Source organism: Dasypus novemcinctus, chromosome 23, assembly GCF_030445035.2.
Source record: "Dasypus novemcinctus isolate mDasNov1 chromosome 23, mDasNov1.1.hap2, whole genome shotgun sequence".
NCBI classification, from domain to species: Eukaryota; Metazoa; Chordata; class Mammalia; order Cingulata; family Dasypodidae; genus Dasypus; species Dasypus novemcinctus.
Genome location: NC_080695.1, coordinates 24,092,025 through 24,119,459, shown reverse-complemented (window position 1 = coordinate 24,119,459; position 27,435 = coordinate 24,092,025). Strand labels below are relative to the sequence as shown.

The window sequence follows — 27,435 nt, the reverse complement described above, 5'->3', positions numbered from 1 at the left end:
ATGCTTCCTTAGGGCTGTGGGGGTGCTGGTTAGGGGGCTGCATTTGCTGGGCAGGCCAAGAAAACTCAGCTTTGGGAGCCATGGAAAAAGCTCTTTGCGTCCTTCCTGACTCCCTCCACAGGGCACTTTGGAGCTGGTCTGTGACCCCTTTGAGGGTCCCTGGCCCAGTTTCAGCTGAGAAAGACTGACTTGGGAAACTCTTCTCTAGCATGCCCCTCTTTCCAGAATTTGCCCTTTAGGCAAAAGCAACTTGAGACAAAGAAAGGAGTGTAAGAAACTATTATAGAGTCGGACAATGTGGGGCAAAGGCTTGCCACTTCAAATACCTGAGAAAGAGAGGTCTGTCTCCTGGGAAACAAGACCCCAGAAAAGTATGTTTTCAGAACTAGTCCATTCCTGTGGGTATAAACCTCTTGTGCTTAGGGTCCTTTGATTAGGTTACTTCAGTTAAAGCTGGCCCAGGTTGGGTCTTAATCCTCTTACTGGGGAATTTTATAAATGGAGTGAATACAGAGAGAAAAAGGAGAGAAAGCCATGGAAACAAGAAGCTGAAAGCAATGAAGCCCAGAGGAGAAGGGATAGAGGTATTGAGGAACATTGGCAGCTGGTCTTTGGGATGAAAGCATTGCCTGATGATAACTTGATTTGGACATTTTTCTCAGTCTCAAAACTGTACACTTATAAGTTAATAAATTCCCATTGTTGAAGCATAGGCATTTCATGGTATCTGCATTTCAGCAGCTTAGTAGACTAGAACAGAAATGGAGGGGACATTTAAACCCCTGTAAATATGGGAACTCCAAAACAACGAACAAACACAAGCCCAGGACAAGACACAGGCCTGGAAATATAGGGAGGAGAGTGCAACTGCACTGTCATTGGGCAGATCTTCCTGACAGAAGGGCTAAAGCTCAAGAAAATTCTGTTTCTTTACCAGCTGTTTACAAGATCAAGAAACAAACATCGGAGGTTAACATTTTACAATATTAAAATGTACAGTGCGCAACAAGAGTACAAGACAAAGAAACAGAAAACGATGGTCCATGCAAGGAAGAGGATAAAAGTCCGGAAAATACCCAATTAATAAGACAGAATGTGGCCATACCAAGCAAAGCCTTTAAAAAAATGATCTTAAAAATGCTCAAGGAGTTGAAGGAAAATGCAGAGAAAGAACTAAAGGGTATCAGGAAAACAATGAATGAACAATATGAGAATCTGCATAAAGAGATAGAAATTTTAAAAAGGAACCCAACAGAACTACTGGAATTGAGGCCACAATTATTGAAATGAAAAATTCCCAGGAGTGTTATTAGAGCTGGCAGAAAAAAGAATCAGTGAACAAAGACAAGACCATTGAAATTAATCAGGCTGAGGAGCAGAAAGAAAAAAGAATTATGAAAAGTGAAAATAGCCTAAGACACTTCTTGAACACCATCAAGCATACCAATAAATGCATGATGGGAGTCTCAGAAGGAGAAGAAAGAGAGAAAGGGGCAAAAGAAATAATGACAAGACAACTTCTCAAACTTAGCAAAAGATATGAATAATATGTACATCCAAGAAGCTCAGAGAATACCAAAAAGAATAAACATGAAGAAAAATATACCCTTTCATATATTATCACACTATCTAATGCCAAGGACAAGGCAAGGGTTCTGAAAGCTTCAAGACAAAGGCACCGTTTTATGTGCAAGGGAGTCCCAATTAGGTTGCTTGCTGACTTCTCAGAAATCATGGAGGCAAGAAGGCAGTGGGTTGAGATACTTAAAGTGCTAAAAGAAAACAACTCCCCGCCAAGAGTTCTGTATCCAGTGAGACTTTCTTTCAAAACTGAGGTAGAAATTGAGACATTCCCAGATAACCAAAGGCTGAGGGAGTTCATGACCACTAGACCAACCCTATAAGCAATACTGAAAGGAGTTCTTTAGACTGAAGGGAAGCAACACTAAACAGTGGTTCAGAGTGACATAAAGAAATAAAGACCTGTGGTAAAGGTTAACCATTTGGGTAATTGTAAATGCCATTATTATTGTATTTTATTGTGTTGTTTTGTATGTAACTCCATTTCTTCCTACAGGGCCTAAAATGCAAATGTATAAAATGTAATAATCTATGGTTTTGGATATACACTGTAAACAAGTACAAAAAAAGGGGGACACAGGGGTATAGGAAAAGTATATGTGTATGCTGTTGAAGTTGGTATCAAACCAAATATGATTCTTACATATTTAGGATGTTACATTTTATCCCCATGATAACCACAAGGGAAACAGATGAAAAATATATCCAGATAAAAAAGAGAAATCACTCAATATACAACACAGAAAAATCAAATAAATATAAAAGTAGGCAGTGACTAAAGAATTGATGGACAAAATGGTATAAAACTTACAAAGGCTAAATAGCAAAATGGCAGAAAAAAGTCCTACATTATCAGTATTGACTTAATTGTAAATGCATTAAACTCTCCAGTCAAAAGGCAGAGATTGGCAGAATGGGTAAAAACACATGATCCAACTGTATGTATTCTGCAAGAGACTCACCTTAAATTCAAGCATACAAGTAGGTTGAAAGTGAAAGGATGGAAAAAAATATACCATGGAAGTTGTAACCAAAAGAGAACTGGGGTAACTACTGATATCAGATAAAATAAACTTTAAGTCAAAAACAGTTAAAAGGGACAAAGGTGGTTATTATATACTGATATATGGGACAAACAAGATATAACAATTTTAAATATTTATGCGCCTAACAGCAGAGCCCCAAAATATATGAAGCAGATACTGAGAGATTTGAAGTGAGAAGTTGATGCTTCTAAAATAATAGGAGACTTTGATACACCACTTTCAATAATGGATAGAGCATCTAATCAGAAGATCAGTAAGGAAATACAAGACTTGAACAATATTTGACCTACCAGACAGATACAGAACACTCTACCCAACAACAGAATATGCATTTTTCTTTTGTGTACATGGATCATTTTCTAGGACAGACCATATAGTAAGTCACAAAGTAAGTCCCAGTAAATTCAAAAATATTTAAATCACAACAGAACGACCACAACACAATGAAGCTAGGAATCAATAACAGAAGGAGAAATGGAAAATTTTAAAACATATGGAAATTAAAGAATATTTACTTTTAATCTGTGAGTTAAAGAGCAAATCACAAGGGAACTTAGGAGGTATCTTGAGATGAATGAAAAAACAATATACCAAAACTTAGGGGATGTAGCAAAGGCAGTGCTGAGAGAGAAATTTAGACCTCTAAATGCTTACATTATAAAAGAAGAATGACTTCAAATCAGGGACCTAACCCTAAGTCTGGAAGTACTAGAAAAAGAAGAACAAACTAAACCTAAAGCATGCAGAAGGAAAGAAATAAAGAATAGAGTGAAGATAGATGAAATAAAGAATAAATAGAGGGAATCAACAAAACCAAAAGTTGGTTCATTGAAAAGATCAATAAAATTGACAAACATTTAGCTAGACAAAGGGAAAAAAGAGGATACAAATAATGAAAATCAGAAATGACAAGGGGGACATTACTTCTGTCCCCCCTGCAGTAAAAAGAACAATAACAGAAAAATCTGAGAAACTGTATGCCAGTGAATTAAATAACATAGGTGAAATGGACAAATTCTTAGAAGCACACAAACTCTACAGTGATCCAAGAAAAAAATAGAAGATCTCAACAAACCAATTACTAGTAGAGAGATTGAATCAGTAATCAAAAGCCTCCCAGCAAACAAGCCCAGGACCAGATGGCTTCACAGGGATATTTTACCGAACATTCCTGAAAGACTTAACTCCAGTTCTACTCAAACCCTTCCAAAAAAATTGAATAATTCTATAATAATTCTATGAGGCCAACACCACCCTCATACGAAAGATATCACAAGAAAGAAAACTATAGACCAATATCTCTTATGAATATAGATGCAAAAACCTGAACAAAATGCTAGCAAATCAAATCCAACAGTAAAATACACCATGGTCACATAAGATTTTTCACTGGTATGCAAGGGTGATTCAGTATTAAAAAATCAAATAATACAATGTACCACATTAATAGAATGAAAGAAAAAATCCACATGATCACCTCAGTTGATGCAGAAAAGGCATTTGACAAACAGCACACACACCCCCACCTTTTTTTTTTTGATAAAAAATACTTAGAATACTAGGAATAGAAGGGAACTTCCTCAACAAGACAGATATGAAAAGCCCATAGCTAACTTCCTACTTAATGATGAAAGACTGAAAACTTTCCCTGTAAGATCAGGAAGAAGGCAATGAACCCCACCATCATCACTGTTATTCAACATTGTACTGGAAATTCTTGCCAGAGGAATTGGGCAGGAAAAGAAATAAAAGACAGCTAAATTGGAAAGGAGGAAGTAAAATTTCCCCTATTTGCAGATGATATTATTCTATATACAGAAAAACCTGAAAAGTCTACAACAAAGTTCCTAGAGCTAATAAATGAATTAATTAAAGTGGCAGGGTACAAGATCAATACCCCAACATAGTAGATTTTTAATACACAAGCAACAAACAATCAGATGAAGAAATCGAGAAAAAAATCAATTTATAATAGTAACTAAAAGAAACAGATATCTAGGAATAACCCTAACCACGGATGTGAAGGACTTGTACACAGAAAACTACTAAACATTGCATAAAGAAACCAAAGAAGACCTAAATAATCAGAAGGACATTCCGTTTTCATGGATTGGAAGACTAAATATTAAGATATCAGTTCTACCTAAAGCGGTTTATAGATTTGTTACAATCCCAATAAAAATGTCAACAGCGTTTGCAGAAATGGAAAAGCCAGTCATCAAACTTTTACAGAAGGTTAAGGGCCCCCAAACAGCTAAAGCTATCTTGATAGAAAAGAACGAAGTTGGAGGACTCATACTTCTTGACCTTAAAACTTATTACAAACCCACAGTAATCAAAACAGCATGGTACTGGCACAAGGGCAGACATATAGACCAATAGAACTGGATTAAGAGCTCAGAAATCAGCCCTCACATTTATGGCCAAGTGATTTTTTTAAAAAATCTTGGGCCAAAACTTTATTTAACCAACTGTCAACTCAGGATTCTATATATTTTAAAAATTGAGAGTTTTTACTAAAACCACCCAATAAATGACAAAAATGAAGCAAAGTTTGGAAAGGTCTTTTAGGACCAAAGATTTTTTTTTGCTCTGTTAACTGTTAGGGCTTTACATTTGTTTGAATCCCTGTTTAGTCCCAGTGGTCACTCAGGGTGGCTTGGGTCTTTCATTTATTACACAGCCTTGCAGATTGGACACCTTTGCTCATGTGGAGGACAGATGTGTTTCTAGATGGCTTTTGTAATCCTGTTGTTCTAATAGCTGGGTGATTTGCTTATTTTGTTTCTTGCTTCTTTTTCTTATCAAGTAATTAAGATTCATATTTCTATTTCTACTTTCACTTTTTTTAAATCCCCCCCCTCCCCCTTGCAGCTTGTTTGCTGCCTGCTCTCTGGGTCCATTCACTGTGTGTTTTTCTGTGAATCTGTATTTATTTTTATTTATTTACCCCCCCTTGCAGCTTGCTTGTTGTGTACTCTCTGTGTCCATTCGCTGCACATTCTTCTGTGGTTTTACTTGTCTCCCTTTTTTGTTGCATCATCTTGCTGAGTTGGCTCTCCACAGCGATTTCAGGCTGGTTGGCACTCCGCGGCGCTTGCAGGCGGGCGGCTTTCCATGGCATGTGGGCGAGCCTGCCTTGACAAGGAGGCTCTGGGACATGAACCCAGGGCCTCCCATATGGTAGATGGGAGCCCAACTAATTGAAGCACAGTTGCTTCCCTCTACTTTCACTTTTAATACCACTTTTTTTTCTCTTCAGAAAATCTCATGCATGGTAATACATATGAGACTTGCATAGCTAAATGGCCTTGTGTACATTTGATGGCAGAAATCTCTCATTTTCAAAATTATATCTTGTATTCATTTTTACAAGAATATAAAATTCCTTCAAAAGTGGAGGAATGCAAACAAGATTTTTTTTTGATGTGAGAAGAAAATGGCCAAAGAATAGTCCTTCCAGAAGGTGATAGAAGAGAACTATCAGTGAAGATGAAAATTACACAAATGAAAAATGCTTTAAAAGACGCTTGGCAAAATTTTCAGTGTGTATGTGGTATAGTAATTATTTTCATTCTAGTGGAGTAGTTATATTTCATTCTTCATTAGAAATATCTCACATAACTGCTCAGACAGAGAACAAACATTACTTTCATTTCCCTCTGAGAAACTGCATAGGAGTTGTGGACAGTTGGTCTTACCTTCTGTCTTCTATTTGATTTTAGGAAAGAATCAGAACCTTTGCACCATTGTTGACATTTAGAACATCTGGAATAAGTGGAGGGGCTAATTCCCCTCCACAAGCTGCTGTGACAGGGAAATAGTTCACAGCCAGGCTTTGGGAATGAATCTAGGCTCCACAAGTTACGATCTCACATGCTATTCAGCAATTTACCTAACCCTTGGTGCCTCCGTTTCCTCATTAGGAAGGAGACGGCAATAGGACCTACTTCACAGGATTGTTGTGAAGATCAAATAAGATAATATGCAAACCACGCTTAGCCCAGTGTCTCCACCAGATTATTAACTATGACTTTAAGAATAGATAAGGCATCATGGTTATATTTTCATATCATTTTATGCAGCATAGTGACAGATGGTAGGTAGTGACAGATGAACCACTGAAAGAATTCATAACTAGTAGAAGGTGGTTACAACTGAAAATTTTCTCTATTACACACTAGTGTTGTAAACAAAGTTCACCTGGTTTAAAATAAGGTAATCTAGCATCCAAAGTCATTAAGTCCATCTGAATCAAATTGACTTCTTGCTAATACAGTTAAATTTCAAGATCAAGCTTAGTAAATACTAGCCAGTTAATACCTCTCTCAAGTAATCTTCAGTCTACCAGTATTTTTCACAAGGCCCAATACTATCCAAGATGCTTTGGATAATTCAAAAGAATGAAAGAATACAAGCTGGAATAAAATAGTTGAAGAATTTGAACTTAGAGAAGTTAACTGATTTGCAATCTAATGACATAAAAGTGACAAATCCACAGTTAAAGCTCAAACCCAGGGACTCTGACTCCCAGTCCAGTGTTCTGTCCACTGTGGAAATTTCTTATTTAAGCATCAATTTTCATTTCGAAGAAAGGAGAAATGAGCATTATTGTACCTGATCTAACCAACTCATTTTGTGAAGAGTTAACTCTGCTTGCTGATAATTCTTAGGTAGTGTGGCTTTTTGGAAAGATACTAAGCATTCGAAGCTAGTGAATCTCAAGTTCACTGTTTGAGGTCCTTTTCTGGGAGATTGCAGCCTTGATCTAGCTTAAGGTCCATATCAGTGAAAATTAAAGTTTGTTTTGTCCAGATGGCCCTCCAGGCTGCCCAGAAGTCCCTTCTGCACCTGCTGTGAGGAATTCTACTGCTTCCACTGCTGCCGGTTGTTGTGGGCAGGTCCCTATAGATTCAGCAGTCCTGTCCTGCTTCTGAGAAAGTTGCCCACTTTCCTCCTTCCTGGGTTTTTAGCTGAACTAGGATCCAAAGCCTCAAAGTTTGAATATGAATTGTGACTTTGAGGCTACATTGGAAATCAGCTAAAGAGAAATGCCCATTGCCATGGGTCAGTTGCCTTCTCTGGGCCTCAGGTCCTCCTCCTTTCTTTGGTTACTGATTGTGTGAGACATATTTTTGTGTGATTATTGACCATTCCTGTTTCCTCTTTGTAATGCTTATTCATGCCGTTCATCCAGTTTTCTGTTTTGATCCCTGAGCCTGCACCTTGAAGGACTTTATCATGAAAGTAAAATGACACCTTACACAATGGGAGAAAATACTTTGAAACCACTTATCCAATAAAGGTTTAATATCCAGAATATGTTTTTTTTTTTAAATCCTTCGACTTAGTGACAGAAAGACAAAACAACCCAATTAAAAAATGGCCAAAAGACTTGAATAGACATCTCTCTAAAGAAGATATACAAATGGCCAGAAAGTACATGGGAAGATTCTCAACGTCTTTAGCCACTCAGGAAATGCAAATCAAAACCACAATGACAAACCGTTTCACACCAATTAAAATGGTTGCTATTAATAAAACGGAAAATAACAAGTGTTGGAGAGGATGCAGAGAATGCAGAGAAATAGGAATACTCAGTCATTGCTGGTGGCAATGTAAAATAGTGCAGCTGCTGTAGAAGACAGTTTGGTCATTCCTCAGAAAACTAAGTATAGAATTACCATGTGACCCAGCAATCCCTCTATAAGGTATATACCCCAAAAGAATTGAAAGCAGGGACTCAGATATTTAGACACCGATGTTCATAGCAGCGTTAGTCACAATTGCCAACAATGGAAGCAACCCAAGTGTCCACTAACCATTGAATAGATAAACAAAATGTGATAAATACGTTACAAAACAGTGTTATTCATCTGAAAAAGGAATGAAGTCCTGATAAATGTGACAACATGGATGAACCTGAAATATTATGTCACATTGAAATAAGCCAGACACAAAAAGGACAGATACTGTGTGATCGCATTGATTTGGAAGAAAAAGAATAAGCAAACTCATAGAATCAGAATCTAGGATATAGGTTACCAGAGGGTGGGATGGAGATAGGGAATGGGAAGTTAAGGCTTAAAATGTTGAGAGTTCCTATTTGGAATGATGGAAACATTTTGGTAATGGATGGTGATGATGGTAGCACAACACTGTGAACATAATTAGCAGCATGAAAATATATATCTGAATGTAGTTAAAAATAAAAAATTTTTTAAAAATCCATGGGAAGAAGTATACAAACAGTGAACCCTAACTTAAGCCATGGACTATAGTTAATAGTGCAGTTATAAAAATATGCTTTCAACAATTGTAACAAATGTTCCACACCAGTTGAAGGTATTAATAATTGGGTGGTATATAGGGATCCTGTATATTATGCATGATTGTTCTGTAAACCCACAACTTTTCTAATAATAAAATGAAGGAAAAAAGAAACTCTGTAGTAGGAAACATTTGATGAGAATAGCAGTATGGCAGGCTAGGATAACATTCCAAGGCAGACCTAGCACTCCACGGCAACTTTCCAAGCAGCCGGTAAGAAAAGAGCAGGGTGGTCACTGGGTTGACCTGGTGTCAGTTACACTTTTCACTGCAAACCTGAAGATACATAAATGGTGCTGTTCTTTGGGAACTCTTTTGGGTCTTCTTCTCAGTCTCAACCTGTAGATTCTGGAGTGAATGGCTGTGCATTTTGATGGCCACGTTGGGCCCTTGTGTTTTTCTAAGGTTATTCTTTTTGTCAGAGTTGTAGGGGAAAGACTTGCATCTGGTGGTAAATGGAAGAGGGCGGATGGGATGAGAAGGTGGCAGCTGTTACATGAAGGGAAAATGAAGCACATTTAGGTCACTGAGGGTCAACTATGCTCAGGAAAATGTCAGGGCAAGTCATCAGTAGACTAGAGTGTAAGATGACGTGAAGTGGTCAAAGCAGAGGAGAGAGCACAGGACAGTGAGGTATCACGAAGCCAGATTGGGTGAGGGAGTTCATGAGGTTGACTCCACAGACAAATTCACTGACACCATCTTCTGCTCATAGCATTTCTGTCATGTTGAAGGCCCATGCTCTGTGGTTGACCCAGGAAGGATGCCCAGTGCTACTTACAGAAGGCTTTTGTGTGGCTCAAATGAGAGTGCTTACGTGAAAATGCTTTGTACCCTGTAAAGCATCATACAAATATAAGGAAAAGTAGTATGTGAGGGCATAATAATTAATTGTGGCATTCATTCTGTCATTTCATTTCCAACCAAATTTTTCTTCAACTTTTCACAATTTTATTATTGCTGAATAAAAAATTTTTTTAAAATATTTTCAAAAACCATTGTCATGAATATGTTTTACATAAAATCTCTGCACTTTGGTGAGCTAGCTTTTTGTTTTAAGTGATATTAAAAATGAATTCCTTTGAATTAGCTACTACATAGTTGTTTGGATATTTCACACATCATCAGCAGTATTTAAAGTAAAGTAAAATACATTTTTATGACTAATTTGACCTATCAAATCATTCTCATGCTCTTTTATGCATTTGAATAAGTCTAGCACAATTTTACTGTAGTACTTTTTGCTTTTTAAAAAATTCACCTAAAATTCAAACTCAGTTTAATGAATATTACAAATCCTTGGGAAAAAAGAGATTTTCTTGTTTATTATAATTAAGTTGAGTAACCTGTAGTTTATGTTCAGCAAAGGCCATCTCATTTTAGTACACCAGTAATCTTTTTGAACAGCCATCTGGAAGAGAGCATTTTGGAGAGCTCGTTGGAGCCTTTGCCAATGTCCCAACTTTGCCATCTGTAGGATCAGGTCACTCGTCAGTGCTCATTTGTGGATTTTTCATTTAATGCCATTCTGGCCCCTTGGTGTGTGTGTGTGTGTGAGAGAGAGAGAGAGAGAGAGAAGTAGAAGCACATAGCTTTTTCAGTTTTTTCTTGCTTAGAGGAAGGGTATCTAGTATCTTCAAACCAGTTGTCATGAAAGTTTGCTTCTAGGATATTTGAAGAGCCCAAAGAATTAAATTATTCTGAAATTAGTCATTAATCATTTATCTTTATGTTATTTACCAAATAGAGAACTTAGTTATGAAATCCTTGGGTCTGAGATGCTGGGACTGTCAGTGGAGTTCAAAACAGAAGCCAATTTATCTTATTGTACTTGCACTTAATAGGAATTTCTGTAGAGGTGAGATATGTATGTATGTACATACACAAATATATTTTCCTTTTGGCATGATCCTGTACTTACATTTATCCATATAAAAGCTAAGTACAAAGTGATTTCCTTAAAGAGTAGTACAAAAGGGCCCTTCCCTGGCCCTTTACAGAAAGAGTTTGCTAGCCTCAATCTAAACCACACTGGAAAATGGGAGCCCCTCTGATTTTCCCAGTGAATTATTTGTCCAGTGAATTTTTATGGGTGCCAGGTTTGCCTCTATTATTGTGCTAAGGGATAAGAGTCCCTTGAGAATTAATTTGTTATAGTACACCCAAAGGATCTGAATGGAAAGATAGATGTGGTAGTGACTTGAATGCATTACTGTGACTGGCCAGCATGCCATGTGACTTGCACAAAGCACTGGTCTGCAAGCTCCAGCCCTGTCCTAGAGTGGAAAGAGCATGGGAGCGCTTGTGCTGTCTTTGTCACTAACTACTTGTATGAACACCAGAGCAATTTTTATAATTCTTGTATCTCTTTCTTCACTTTAAAATATGGATTGAATCAGATGACCTCTTAGAATTTTCTCTGGCCTCTTACTCTGTGGCAGTCAAGGTAGGTCTGTGATAATCTCTGGTTGTTGTAATGTTTCCACAGGGTGTTACCTATTGTGGAGAAAGTTCAGCAAGCAGTCTGACCATGGCCAACGTGCCCTGGCATGAGGAAGTGGTACGCTTTGTCCAGGAATTAGTGGCTCTCATCCCAGACTATGAAGTTGCATGTGAACATGAACATTCCAATTGCCTCCTGATAGCACACAAAAAGGTAAGAATAACTCCAGTATGCTTTCTTCTGTCACCTTTATCCTGACCTCTCCTTTCTTGTCTTTTCTCTGTATTTCCTCCTTACCCTGGTAGAGTGAATATCTGCTTGTTTTCTACCTTTCCTGAAAAAACCCTGCATTCTGTCTGCTGGGTTCATAAACTCTCCTTTCTGTGTTAAATTGCTTCTCTTTTAGCTCTCTTGTAGACATCTTGAAGTGCTTTCTGGTTTGTCATTTGTAAGAAATGTGCATGCTAAAACAGAAACAAAGATGATAGGGAAAAGTTAAAATATTAAACACCCCCCCCCATATGAGTATTTCCAACTGTCAGAAGAATATTTAGATTTATATGACCTTTGAGGCTCCTCCATGAAACCTGTAAAATTTTCGTCCATGAAATAGCCTCTAGTGGAGTCCATTTTGGTTGTTATTTCCCTATCCATAATTTGTGGTCATTTGGAGGGCAGTGATCTTGCCTTTGCCATATGTCAGCCCACATGCAAATTAGTCCTTAATTATTATAGTGGTATGGTTTTGAATATGGGTGTTTATTTTTTTAACATCTCTTTAGAACATTTTTGTCACTTAGCTGTGATGCTTTCTATGTTTAGATGAATGAGTTTCTGCTGTTGATAAGAGGCTCATTAAGTTTAAGAGAACAGAAGGAAGTAGAGAGTTCAGTGCGTGACTCTGGCTTTGAACAAAAGAAGGACAAAACAGACTTGTGTTGAAATAGACTAGTAGGCATATTTTAGCTCCAAGAGCTAGAGGGACAAGGAAGAGATGACTACAGTTGCTCACAAGAGGCAATCTACAAGAGAAGGGTGGACTTGTGTCCTTGGGAAGAGGCAGCAGGAATGAGAAGGTACAGTCAGCTTCCAGCATTTGAATTTTCAGCCTCGCCAGCTTAAATGGAACTTTGGTCCTGTTAGTCTGCTAACTGGTATGGCAAAGACTGTGATGAATTCAGAAAGCTTTGATAATTTTGGTTAGAAACATTAAAGTCCCCTCTGTGTACTGGTGATATTATAAGTGGATAACTACCAGCTGAAGCCATGGGATAGGTAATATGTATGACTTGCATAATCCACATAGCATTGTTTTAAAATTTTAATTCCTTACTGCAGTGACCTGGAGTTGCATACCCTGGAAAAACATGTTCTTAATCTCAATCCATTACAAATGCGTTTTAACCCATTTGTAAACAGGATCTTTTGATGGGTTTTCTTCAGTTTAGGTGTGGACTGCTGAGTCAGGATGGGTCTTAATCCTATTACTGGAGGCCATATAGAGAGGACCAGAGAGAGAGAGAGAGACATCACAGGTGCGTAGCTAGAAGCATTCTGCGAATGCAGAAGAGAAAGTAGAGGATACCTGCCCCAGTCTGAAAAAATCATCCTTACCTCTAAGGAGCTCTGGTTCCTTTTACTGGAGAATGATATTAGAAACCGAGATCTGGACAAAGGTGCTCATTGCTACCAGGGTGACAGAGCAAAGCAATATATCTGTGTATACTAACCAATGCATATACATATGCCTATAAATATTTCTGTATGTAACCATGTGTATCTATATTAAGCTAAACATGAGTCTATTCTGACATTTCCAACTTTACCACATGGATCATTCTAACCTCCTCCCCTTGCTTATCTGTAAATTCTGGCTCTAACTTGACTCCCAGCATCCATCATTTTTTACTTAATTTTTCAATTCCAGCATACCATGTATAGCCATGTATAGCAGTATCAGAATTGTTAACACATATTCCTTGGAAAACAACTCTATATAGAGTACAGTGCTGATGTGTAGTTCCTTTTGCTTCTAGCCTTATTGACTCCTTTAATTTCCAAATTATTTAGGTCAGCATCTTTTGCCCCCATTCCCTTCAGTGAGGTTGTTTCATACAGTTAGATACAGTTAGATTCTGTTGTTACATTCTGTATTCCTATGTTAAGGTTTCCTCTTTGTGCTGTAAAGATCTATGGATTTTCATAAATGAATAATGTCATGAATTCACTATCACAGAATTTGCTGCCTTAGAAATCCTCGGTGCTTCAGCTTTTCATCCACCCACCCTGAACACCTGGCAACCACTGTTCTTTTTACTGTTTTTATAGTTTTGCCTTTTCTAGAATGTCATATAATTGGAATCATATAGTAAGTAGCTTCATCACATTGGCATCTTTCACTTAGCAATATGCCTTTAAAGTTCCTGCATGTCTTTTCTTGGCTTGATACTCGTTTCTTTTTATCGTGGGATAATATTCCATTGTGTGGATGTACCACAGTTTGTTTTTCCATTTGCCTGTTGAAGGACATCTTGGTTGCTTCCAAGTTTTGGTGATTCTGAACAAAGCTACTATAAACATTTACATGCAGGTTTTTATGTGAACATGATTTTTCAAATCAGTTGGGTAAATGCATAGATGCATGATTGCTGGAACATAAGGTAAGTCTATATTTAGCTTAGTTAGAAACTACCAAACTATCTTCCAAAACCTGTACCATTTTGCTCTCCTACCAGTAGTGAATGCTTGTCCCTGTTACTCCATATCTTTTCCAGCCAATTTTGGTCATTGTTCTTATTTTGGATTCTAGCCATTCTAATGGGGATATAGTTTTATTTCATTGTAGTTTTAATTTGCAATTCCCTTTAGATAAATAATGCTGAACATCTTTTCATATGCTTTATTTTTCTATTTATTTCTTTATTTATTTTTTGAAATGTTACATTAAAAAAATATGAGGTCCCCAGATAGCCCCCACCCCCCTCACCCCACTCCTCCCACATCAACAACCTTTTTCATCATCGTGGCACATTCATTGCATTTGGTGAATACATTTTGGAGCATTGCTGCACCACATGAATAGTGGTTTACATTGTAGCTTACACTCTCACCCAGTCCACCCAGTGGGCCATGACAGGCCCTACAATGTCCAGCATCTGTCCCTGCAGTACCACCCAGGACAGCTCCAAGTCCTGAAAATGCCCCCCACATCATATCTCTTTTTCCCTCTCCCTACCCTCAGCAGCTACCATGGCCACTTTCTCCACATTAATGCTACATTTTCTTCCATTATTAATCACAATAGTTCCAGAATAGAATATCAGTAAGTTCACTCTAATCCATACTCTATTCTCCATCCTGTGAACCCTGGGATAGTTATATCCACTCCACCTCTACATTAAGAGGGGGCTTAGACTTCACATGTATCGATGGGTACAATTCTCCTGTTTGCAGTTGTAGGCAGTCTTGACTCCCTGGTTTTCATATGCTTTAGATATCTATATGTCTTCTTTGGTGAGATATTCAAATAGGAGGCATCCTTGCCTTGGTCCATTCTTAGGGAGATCTTTAGGCTATTTTTTAATTGGGTTGTTTTCTTATTGTTCAGTTTTAAAAGAGCTTTATGATTTTGGATATAAGTCCTTTATCATATATGTTTTACAAATATTTTTTCCAGACTGTAGCTTGTCTTTTCATTCTTATATCTGTCTTAGAGAAGTTTTTAATTTTAATGAAATACAAACTTACCAATTTTTTTCTTTCATGGATTGTGTTTTGATGTTGTAGCTAAAACTCACTATAAAACCCAGGATTGCCTAGATTATCTCCTATATTGTCTTCTAAAAGATTTATAGTTTTGCATTTTACATTTAGGTTTATGATTCATTTTGAGTTAATTGTTGTGAAAGTGTAAGGTTTGTATCTGATTTTTTTTATTTGTTTGTTTTTGGTGTATAGACATCCTATCATTCCAGCATAGTTTATTGTAAAGAGTATCCTTTGTGCATTGAATTGTCTTTGCTCATTTGTTAAAGATCAGTTGACTATATTTGAGTGGGTCCACTTCTGGCCTTTCTACTCTGTTTAATTGATCTTTGTGTCCATTCTTTGGGAAATTGTCTTGATTACTATACTTTTTGTCTATTTTATCATTATACTAAGTCTTGGAGTTGGGTAGCATCAGTCCTACAGTTTTATTTGTCTTTTTCAGTATTGTGTTTGCCTTTGCATATAAACTTTAAAATCAGTTTGTCGTTATCTACAAAGTAACTTGCTGAGATATTGGTTGGATTGTGTGGAATCTATAGATCGAGTTATGAAGAACTGGCTTTTTTTTTTTTTTTTTTAAGAATTGGCATTTTAATTCTAAAAAATCCATGAACATGGATTATCCGTCCATTTATTTAGATCTTTGATTTCTTTGATCAAAGTTCATGGTTTTCCATACATAGATCATGTGCATAGTTTGTTAGATTTATACCTGAATATTTTATTTTTTCAGTGCTTTTATAAATTGCATTGTGGTTTAATTTCAAATTCCTGTTGGTCATTTCTGGTGTATAGGAAAGCAGTTGACTTTTGTATATTAACCTTGTATCCTGTGACCTTGCTAGAATCCTACTTAATAGTTTCATGAGTTTGCTTTTTGTTTTTGTTTTTGTCAGTTCTTTGGGATTATCTACCTAGATGATTTTGTCATCTGCACATAAAATTTTTCCTCTCCAATCTATTTACCTGTTATTTTATTTTCTTGTCTTATTGCATTAGGTAGTTCCTCCAGTATGATGTTGAATAGTAGTAGTGAGAGGGGGCATCCTTACCTTGGTCCATTCCAATGGAGAAAGCATCCATTTTTTCACCATTAAATATGACATTAGCTGTAGGTTTTTGGTAGGTATTTTTAATCAAGTTGAGTAAGTTCCCCTCCATTCCTAGTTTACTGAAAGGTTGTTTGTTTGTTTTTTAAATTATGAATGGATGTTGGATTATGTCCAATGCTAAATGGAGCTATTGGTAGGATCACATGATTTGTCTTCTTTAACCTATTGATATGGTGGATTACATTGAGTACTTTTTCTTTGTTGAAACAGCCTTACATTTCTGATATAAATCCCACTTGGTCATGGTGCAGAATTCTTTTTATGTGTTGTTGAATTTGATTTGCTAATTTTTGTTGAGGATTTTTGCATCTATTTTCATGAGAGATATTAATCTGTAGTTCCTTTCTTATAATATCTTTGTTTTTATATTGGGTAATTCTGGTCTCAAATATGATAGGAATTGTTCCCTCTGCTTCTGTTTTCTGGAAGAGATTGTAGAGAATTGGTATTTTTTTTTCCTTAAATCTTTAGTAAAACGCATGAGTGAAACTCTGTGGGTTGGGTTTTTTTTTTAAGAAGGTAATTAATTATTGACTCCATTTCTTATAGTCCTATTTGGATTATCTGTCCTCCTTCTGTGTGTTTTGGTAATTTTTGTCTTTTAAGAAATTCGCCCGTTTCATCTAAGTTATCAAATTTATGGGAATAGAGTGGTGCATATTCCTTTGCTATCCTTTTAACATCCATACATTCATGGAGTCAATAGGGATGACCCCTCTTTCATTGCTGGTATGGATGATTTCTTTCTCTCTCTCTCCCCCTCCCCCTTTCTCTCCTCACTCTCTCCTTGTCTCCCCTTGTCCCCTTTCCCCCTCTCCCTTGTACTCCTGCAGCCTTCTCTCTTTGTTAGCCTCACTAGGTTTATCAATTTTCTGTATTTTTTTTAAATAATTTTTTTTTAAAGGAGCTTTGGTTATATAAATGTTACATCAAAAAAATAGGGGATTCCCATGTACCCTACCCCCTCTCCCTCCCACACTTTTCCTTATTAACAACGTCTTTCATTAGGGTGGTACATTTGTTACAACTGATGAACACATATTGAAGCATTGCTACTAACTATGGTCTATAGTTTACATTATGTTTTACACTTTGCACTGCACAATTTTATAGGTTTTGACAGAATGTGCAATGACTGATACTCATTATTGTAGTATGCAGAATGATTCCAATCTTTTGAAAGAACTAGCTTTTGGGGTTTTGATTATTTTTTATTGCTTTTCTGTTTTCAGTTTCACTGAGTTCTGCTCTGATTTTATTATTTCTTTTCTTCTGCTAAATTTAGGCTTAACTTGCTGTTCTTTTCTAGTTTCCTAAGGTAGAAGCTTAGGTTATTGATTTTATATCTTTTTTCTTTTCTAATATATGCATTTATTGTTACAAATTTCCCTCTAAACGCTGCTTTTGCTGTACCCCACAAATTTTGATGTTATGTTTTCATTTTCATTTAGTTCAAACATTTTTAAACTTTGCTTGAAAATTCTACTTTGGTCCATTTACTTACTCTCCAAATATTTTCTGACTTTTCCAGCTATTTGTCTGTCACTAATTTCTATTTTAATTTCATTGTGTTCTGAGAATATATTGCATGATTTTCAATTTGTTTATATGTGTTTGTTTGTCCTAATGGCCCAGAATGTGGTCTGTCTCTCTGAATGTTCCATATGAGCTTGAAAAGAATGTGTATTCTACTGTTACTAGATAAAGTATTATGAATATATGCCAGTAAGGTCAAATTGATTAATGGTTTTGTTCAGATCAACTCTCTCCTGCTGGATCTGTCAGTTCCAGATAGAGGAATGTTGACGTCTCCAATTATAATATTGGATTTGCCTATTTTTCCATGCAGTTCTATCAGTTTTTGCCTCACATATTTTGATGTACTACTGTTAGGTGCATATATGTTTAGGACTTTCCAATATTCTTTCATGCAATTAATAACTTGCTTAGATATATCCACATATATACCATTTTCTTGGTTTATCTTTGTTTCTTGCATCCCAGTTGATCCTACGGAATACAGTTTCCTTCTTACGAAGTAACACTATAGGAGTTTTTACATTATATTATGTGAGTGGTTAGCCAAGTCTTTATTTTGTCCCTGAAGTGTCTCTATTTAACTTTCACTCTTGAAAGAGAGACTATTAGAGTAAAAATAAACTCTGAATTGAAGTTATTTTCCCTTAGAACTTTGACTCGTATTGTTCTATTGTGTTCTAGCATAGTCTTTTGATTGTATTCTAATATTTTTTACCAGTGATAAGATGTTTGGTGGCATTCCTTAGTTTGAGAGTCTGCTGATAAACTCAATAACCAATACCATTTTTGACAGTCACTGATAAGCATTGTGTAAACATTCATTCATTTAATCCTTACAACAATCTTTTGAATCTTAAGTACTGTTTCCCCCCATATTCCAGTATAGGGTACAAGAGTATAGGGTTGCCCCAGGACATACAGGGCACAGCTAGACTTCAGTCCCAAATATTTTGAAATACAAAGGCCACTGTGAACCACTGTATTACACTGACCCTCAGCTGCTAAGGGGGTAGTCAGACAAGATAGGGAAAGAGAAATATCCTTTAGAAGCAGGGTACAGATTTCATCAAGCAACAGTCTCCCTGATTTCATCCAAGAGAGTTTTTGCCAAATTTGAGACCCTTTTAATCAAGCACTGATCACAGAGGCCTCCCTCTTGGATATATAAATTTGCAGTCTGTAAAGGGAGGAAGGGAAGATCTGTCACTTCTCCACAACCTCCCCTTTTGGAATAACAAAGGAATTGTTTGTCTCTCATTTAGGTTTTGTGCAGTGCTCTCTTAACAAAAGCTAGTGACTGAATGTTTTTCTATGGTACTTCTGGAACTAACCCTTATCAGAGGCCTGATTGCGCCCAGCTATTACTTTCAAAGAAATGTCAGGGCAAATTGGCATATTGGAGACACTGTTGAGAGGACTTAGCTCTACTCCAACAAAATTGGAGATTAAGATTGAAACTCAATAAATTGAGTTTCCAGAGGAAAAAAACATTTAATTGCACTTGGATATATCTAGAATTCAATTTCATTATCGTAGTTCTTCTCAAAATGGTTCCCCAGGCAGCTGTTGCTCTGTGAGCCCCACTTATCATCACTACTAAACTCCAAAGAGGGTTGCAGCGCTGCTCAGCTTTCCAGTCACGGGCACCCACATACACTTTGAATTCTCTTTCCATGGTCTTTGTTCCTTCCACCCAAAGAACAAACAACATGGTTGGAGCTCCTACAGACAAGAACAAATTTCATAAATCTGGGAAGTTCAGAGACTACTACTGTGACAACTTTTTTTGTATTCTAACAATCACCTCTCAATATTCGAAAATCACCTCTGCCTAAAACTGTTCCAGGCCTTCCTCTCCTCCTAACTCGAGTAACACACACTTCTGAGCTGTGAGTGGGTCTCGTGGCTCCTTTGGTAGTCAGGCAGCCTCTCTTCCGTCCTTTCACCCGGACCCTCCCAACTGTTTGGTTCATAGGTATGTTTGGAAGACCCCAAGTAGGAAATAATAAATTGACACTAAGATTCTATAAAAGCCCTTCTTAAGAGTGCAAAAATGATCTGTATCCTTTTTTTTTTTTTTTTTTTTTTTTGTTACTCTGTATTCTTTTATATTTTTGTATTATTCCATTTGGTCCATTAAATGTGAACTTTGAAGTCTGGTGTATTTGTTTTAAGATCCCAGTGTCACCATTTCTCATTTTCTTGTCTGTAGTCTGCAACAGTCATCTTTTTCACAGGGTTATTGTGTTGGCAAATGAGGTGAAGTATACAGAGCATCTCACATAGTGCCTTGCCCATAGCAGGCTCTTAATAAATGTTAGTATTGTTGCTGACCATTAATTTTTAAATAAAGTATATTGCCCTATCATGTAGAAGAATATATGTGCAAAATGCTATCAATAATGAGTAGGAAATAACTCTTGGTTTGCCCCTTTGTTTTAGTTTCCTAGACTACTTATAGCAGATACCATGAAATGGATTGGCTTAAACAGTGGGAATTTATTAGCTTATGGTTTGAGGCCAGGAAAGTGTCCAAATTAAGGCGTCATCAAGGCGATACTTTTCTTCCTGATGACCAGCTGCTAGTGATCCTTGGCTCCTCTGCCACATGGCAAGGCATATGGCAGCATCTGGTGGTTTCCCCTTCTCTTCTGGGTTTCACTGATTTCAGCTTCTTGCTTTTGTGGTGCTGTACTCTTCTTCTATCCCTCCCTCCCTTTCTCTCCCTTTCTCTCTCTCTCTGCCCATTTCTTTTAGAAAGCCCTCCAGTAAGAGGATTAAGACCCATCCTGAATGAGGTGGGTCACACCTTAACTGAAGTAGCCCCATTAAAAGCCCCTACTTAAAATGGGTTCATACCCACAGGAATGGATTAGATTTAAAAACATGTTTTTCTGGAGTACATACAACTTCAGATCAGCACATTCTACCCTCTGGACCCTCAAAAGACAGGTTCTTTCTACATGTAAAATACATTCATCCCATCACAATATCCCAAAAGCCTTAAGTCATTTCAGTAACATTAACAAATACAAAGTCCCCTCAAAATCAGTTATAAGTGTGGTCTGTCCTGGGGCACGATTCCCCTGTCTGTATACTTGTGAAACCTAGAGTACAAGTTATCTGTTTCCATTATAAAGAGGAGGGACAGGCATGGGATAAATGTTCCCATTCCCATAGGGAGAAATTAGAAGGAAAATAAGGCTTATGGGGCCCAGACAATTCCGAAAACCTGCAGAGCATGTTTCATTAGATTTCAAGGTCTGAGTGTCATCTGTGGAATGATATTTTGTCCTCTGGGCCTCATGAAGCGGCAGTCCCACCCGTCCAAGTGCTTGTGCGGTGGTCATGCTCTCCTTGAACACTGGGGTGAAAGCCCCACCCTCTCCAAGGATTGGGGTGATGGCCAGATGCTCCACCATCGCCAGGGAGCAGAATCAGCCCTATCAGAACACTGGGGTGGCAGCTGAGACCCTCTGTAATCCCCACGGAATAGTCTCTACCCTCTCTGAAGACAGGGGTGGCAGCATCTTTCTGAACAATGAGGCAGAAGGCCCGCCCTCTCGAAGTACCACAGCAGGCTCACTCTTTCCATACCCAAGGGTGGGTCTGCTCTCTTGGCCTGAGACGTCTTTGGTCCAGATCTCAGCTTCTGTTGTTCTGCCCTTGAAGTGATTTTTCTTCCAGTCTGTCCCTTTTCAACCAGGTTGGCCACTCTCTTCATACAGATCTGACAAAAAACTTGTCACTTTTGCATGTAGTACACAGGGGTTTAAATCATCGGACCAAAGGATTTTCCACAGGTCCTTCCTGGATTACTGAATCCCCAATCCTGAGTTGCACTGAAATGGCTAACTGAATCCTTGTTCGGTTAAACCCTCACATGGAGCACTTTTCTCTGGGGACTCGCTTTCTGGAAGCTCAGTATTTTCTAAACCATTAATTTCTGGTTTCTTTGTGCCCAAGAGTTCAGTTCTCAGCTTAGTTCTCTCCTCTAGGCTGCAAAGAGAAACAAGGCTGCACTTTCCACATTTAGCTTGGAAATCTCCTCAGCTAAATATCCAAGCTCATCACTTATAAATTTGTCTTCTTCCTGATGTCAGCACTCAATTTTGCCAAGTTCTCTGCCACTTTAAAACAAGGATTGCCTTTCCTCTAGTTTCCAATAACACCTTCGTCATTTTCTTTTGCGGTCTCATCAGAATTACCTTTAGCATCCATATTTCTACCAACAGCCTTTTCAAAGCAATGGAGACCTTTTTTAATCAAGTACTTTACAATTCTTTCAAAGCTGTTCCCACAATTTTGGTATTTTGCATTAGCAGCACCCCACTGACCTGGTACCCAAATCTGTTTTAGTTTCCTAGGCTGCTGAAAGCCGATGCCATGAAATGGGTTTGCTTAACCAGTGGGAATTTATTGACTTACAGTTTGAGGCCAGAAACATGTCCAAATCAAGGCGTCATCACTTTCTTCCTCTTGGCATCTGTGCCTCTTGGCATCTCCCTTCTCTTCCAGGTTTCATTGATTTTGGTTTCTTGCTTCTGTGGCTTCATTCCATTTATGAAGGACTCCAGTAAGAGGATTAAGACTCATCCCGAATGAGGTGGATCCCATCTTATGCTGACATGGAGAAAGTTTTAGTGGTCTGAATAGAAGATCAGACCAGCCACAACATTCCCATAAGGCAAAAGCCCAAGAGAGAGCAAGGCCCTAACTCTCTCCAATTCTGTGAAGGCTGAGAGAGGTGAGGAAGCTACAGAAGAAAAGTTTGAAGCTAGCAAATGGTGGTTCATGAGGTTTAGGGAAAGAAGCTATCTCCATAACATAAAAGTGCAAGGTGAAGCAGCAAATTCTGATGTAGAAGCTCTAATAAGTTATCTAGAAGGTCTAGATCGATAATTGATGAAGGTGGCTGCACAAAACAAGAGAATTTTCTGTGTAGATGAAACAGCCTTCTATTGGAAGAAGATGCCATTTAGGACTTTCATGGCCAGAGAGGAAAAGTCAATACCTGACTTCAGTGTTTCAAAAGGACAGGCTGATTCTTTCATTAGAGACTAATGTAATTGGTGACCCTAAGTTGAAGCCATTGCTCATTTACCATTCTGAAAATCCTATGTCCTTTAAGAATGATGCTACAGATAAAGCAGATACAACCCCCAGATATTGGTTCCTTTGAGGGCTAAAGAGACCCGTGGGAGTTATGGTCATGGCCGATGGGGTTAACTACCAGGGCAGATGGCCCCTCTTTGGAAATGGTGTTTATGTGTGATGAATCTGGACTCAGATGGGATCTCCCTTCATAAGACTTTCATGCTAATGTGCTGGAGGTGCAGTTAATGTTGGGGTTTAAGATATATTTAGGGGATTTGAATCTCTGGACTGACAATGTGATAGCCAGATCCTGAGCCTCAACAGACTCCAGCACCTACAATCTGATTTATTGGACTTACCACACTCAGCTAAGATGGAGGTGAAGAAGGACAACCACCACACCATGGAGCCTAGAGTGATTACAACTGAAAATGGGAGGATTGCATCCAGCATCCAGGTGGAATCTGAGCCTCCTCTTGACATAAAGGTGCAATGGACACAACCAATCCAGTGTCCACATAGAAGAGGTGGCATTGGATTGGGAAAAGTGGACATAATGGACAAAGGGTATGGGGAAAGGCAGGAAGAGATGAGAGGTGGAGGCGTCTTCGGGACATGGAGCTGCCCTGGATGGTGCTTCAGAGGTAATCACCGGACATTGTAAATCCTCACAGGGCCTACATGATGGAATAGAGGAGAGTATGGGCCATGATGTGAACCAATGTATATGAGGTGCAGAGGTGCCCAAAGATGTACTTACCAAATCCAATGGATGTGTCATGATGATGGGAACGAGTGTTGTTGGGGGGGGGGGAGAAGGGGGGTGGGGGGATGGGGTTGAATGGGACCTCACATATATATTTTTAATGTAATATTATTACAAAGTCAATAAAAAATTAAAAAATTAAAAAAAAAAAAAAAAAAAGAATGATGCTAAATTTACTCTGCCTGTGATCTATAAATGGAACAACAAAACCTAATGTCAGGACATCTATTTACAGCATGGTTTACTGAGTTTTTTAAACCCACTGTTGAGATCTATTGCTCAGAAAATCAGATTCCTTTCAAATATTTCTCTCACTGATAATGCACCTGATCATCCCAGAGCTCTGAAGGGGGTGTACAATGAGATGAATGTTGTTTTCATGCCTACAGACACAACATCCATTCTGTAGCCCATGGATCAAGGAGTCATTTTGACTTTCAAGTCTTATCATTTAAGAAATACATCTCATAAAGCTAAGTTGCTATAGATAGTGATTTTTGTTATGGATTTGGGCAAAATACATTGAAAACCTTCTGGAAAAGTTTGCCAATCTAGATGCCATTAATATTTTTGTGATTCATGGGAGGAGGTCAAACTATCAACATCCACAGGAGTTTGGAAGAAGTCGATTCCAACCCTCATGGATAACTTTGAGGGGTTCAAGACCTCAGTGGAGGAAGTAATTGCAGATGTGGTGGAAAGAGCAAGAGAACTAGAATTACAAGTAGAGCCTGAGGATGTGACTGAATTGTTGTGATCTTGTGAAAAAACCTGAATGAATGAGGAATTGCTTCTGGATGAGCAAAAAAAAAAGCAAAAAAATAGATTCCACTTCACCTGGACTCTCTTCCTGATGAAGATACTGTGAGCATTGTTGAAGTGACAACAGAAAATTTAGAATATTGCATACACTTAGTCGATAAAGCAGTGGCAGGGTTTGATAGCATTAGCTCCAATTTTGAAAGAAATTCTACTGTGGGTAAAATGCTATCAAAACAGCATTGTCTGCTACAGAGAAATCTTTCCTGAAAGAAAGAGTCAATTGACACAGCAGACTTCGTTGCTGTCTTATTTTAAGAAATTGACACAGCCACCCATCCTTCAGCAGTCACCAACCCTGAGGCAAGGCCCTCCTCCAGCAAAAAGATTACAATTGGCTGAAGTCTCAGATGGTGGTTAGGATTTCTTAACTATAAAGTGTTTTTCAGGTACATGGATGTGGCTCATGCAATTGAGCTACCACCTACCACATGGGAGGTATGTGGTTTGGTTTCCAGTGCCTTCTAAGAAGACAGCAAGCTGGTGCAACAGGCAGGTGTGGCAAGCTGACACAACAAGATGACCCAACAAGAGACACGAGGAAAAATATAGTGAGAGACACCACAAAGTAGGGAGCAGAGGTTCCCGGTGCCTCCTGAAGAGGACAAGCAAGACAGTGAGCTGATGCAACAGGCAGGTGTGGCAAGATGATGCAACAAGAGACTTAAGAGGGAAAACATAATGAAAGACTCAACAAAAGCAGAGAACAGAGGTGGCTTAAATGATTAGGCGCCTCCCTCCCACATCTGAGGTCCCAGGTTCAATTCTCGGTGACTTCTAAAGAAACAAAGACAAATAGACACAGCAAGTGTAAATAACAAGGGGGTGGGGAGAAATAAATAAAAATCTTAATAAAAATAAAGTGGTTTGTAATTAAGGTATGTTACATACATTGTTTTTTTAGACATAATGCTATTGCACACTTAATAGACTACCATTAACTTTTATATGCAGTGGGAAACAAAAAATTTCCTGTGACTTGCTTTATTGTGATATTTGCTTTATCTTGGTGGTCTAGAGCCGAACTTACAGTATCTCTGGGGTATGTCCGTAAAGGACAAGGAGTAAGCTGATGGAAAAACAATGAAGGACATTAAGGGAGGCTAAGTAATAGGGTGGGTCAGTTACATGATGTGATCTCCTGGATTTGTTGTTGAGCCCAAGTGGGATATTCTGTCTGAATTCTGTAAGGACTAAGGTGAGGAAGGTATGGGGCCAAGAGACATAGAGAAGCTTCTAGGCCATCTTGATCAATAACACAGTGGGTGGGGGATTTCTCAACCTACCCTGTTTTCCATGATCTCAGGGTTTGGTTCCAGTTCTACATTGTCAGTACTCTCCCCCAGAAGTACTCCTCAGGAAAGATATGACTAACATTAGTTCTATAGTTTTCTGGTTAAAAAGCTAAGAATGTGGGACAGTGTAAAGAAAAGCCATGAGCTCACCAAAATCCTTGATTCTGAATCTTGGCCCTTCCACTTACTGGGGATATGATCTTCAGCCCATTTCTTAGCTTTTTTTTTTTTTTTTGAGTTTTCCCCACATCTTAAAAATGGGGATAATACCACATGTGATTTGATATGTGGCTTACACAAGATAGAGAATCAAACCTAGTGACAGTAGGATACCTCATCAGTATTCATCACTACCCTTGTCATGCCAATCTTCTCTTTTCCTTCACCCCACTTTTTTTGGCTTAGGTTGTTAGTATACTTTTTCCTTTCTTGGTGGATATGGTCACTAGTATAAAATTTTTTCTTTTATTTTTTTCTCAAAATTGTAAATGGACAGAGTTTAAAGAGTCAAACTTTATTATAAAAAATGGTAGTTCCCTGTACTCTCCCCCCCTCACACCACCTTTCCCTCTTTCAAGTGACAATTACTTTCAAGGTGATTCTTTTAGTATTTATCTCCATATTTCTAAATAACATTCTTATGTTGCTGCTACTTTTGAAAATGTTCTCTTCACTTCTGACTATGGGAGATGAAGATTAAACTCTCTTCTGCCTTTTCCTATCACACGTGTTTCCATTCCCCCACATTCCCAATATCCTATACCATACTTTTATCTAATCTAGATTATCCTTCTTCTTTACATTATTATGACCAAATGAACACTGTTCATGTGGAGCTATACTCAACATGGTTTCCTTGGGGTTAATAATTATCTTGTTTTTTATCTTATTTTTTGGCTTCTCTAGACTTCTATATTTTTTAACTAATTCAACTCCCAGATCCTCTGCCATCATCTATATCTCCTTTCAGACTCTAGATATATTTGGTTTCCCAGCAGGTTCATCTTTTTAAAGGCATCTCTCTAAAGGCAGTTTCTGACCCAGTCACTGTTGCACAGCTGTCCTCTTGGGGGCTCCTTTAGCTCTCTCCTGTGTGGGATCTCTTGTTTCTGGGATCTTATGTCTCTTTTGGATTTATCCCTTTTTTCAGATGAAACACATCTTCCAGTAGCTTCCTAAGAAAGGGCATCAGGGGGTGCATTTACTGAGGCTTTAAATATCTAAAAATGCTTATCTTTCCCTTACACACTTGACTGATAGAGTACTAGAAATACCAATCTGTGTTGGAAGTTATTTTCCCTGTAAGGTTGGAACCACCTGTCTTTTACTTCAATGCAGTTGTTGAGAACTCTGAAGGCATTTGGCTTCTTGAGCCTTTGTATGTGATCACTTCTCCCTTGTTAGGGCTTCTCTTAGTCCCATCATTTGAAATTGCACTGCCATATGCCGTGGACAGTGTGTTTATTTTCATCCATCGTGGACCTCTTTAATCTGGAAACTCCTGTTATTCACTTGTGAAATTTTTTCCAGATTTATTTCATGGAAGATTTCCTGCCTCCTATATATTTTTTCCTTTCTTTCTAGAACCCTATTATTTAGAATTTGTGTTTTATGGACTAGTCTTAAGTTTTCTCTTTTC

At 38.0% G+C, this 27,435-nt stretch overlaps 1 protein-coding gene across 1 annotated transcript in view; it reads left to right on the top strand.

The window, feature by feature from the left end:
- Positions 1-27,435, top strand: part of LOC101442617 (S-adenosyl-L-methionine-dependent tRNA 4-demethylwyosine synthase TYW1) — a 207,021-nt gene that overhangs the window by 174,703 nt on the left and 4,883 nt on the right. Inside the window, exon 15 of the mRNA XM_004460697.3 lies at positions 11,446-11,613. Coding sequence (XP_004460754.1) covers positions 11,446-11,613 — 168 coding nt within the window. The remainder of the gene's footprint in view (positions 1-11,445; positions 11,614-27,435) is intronic.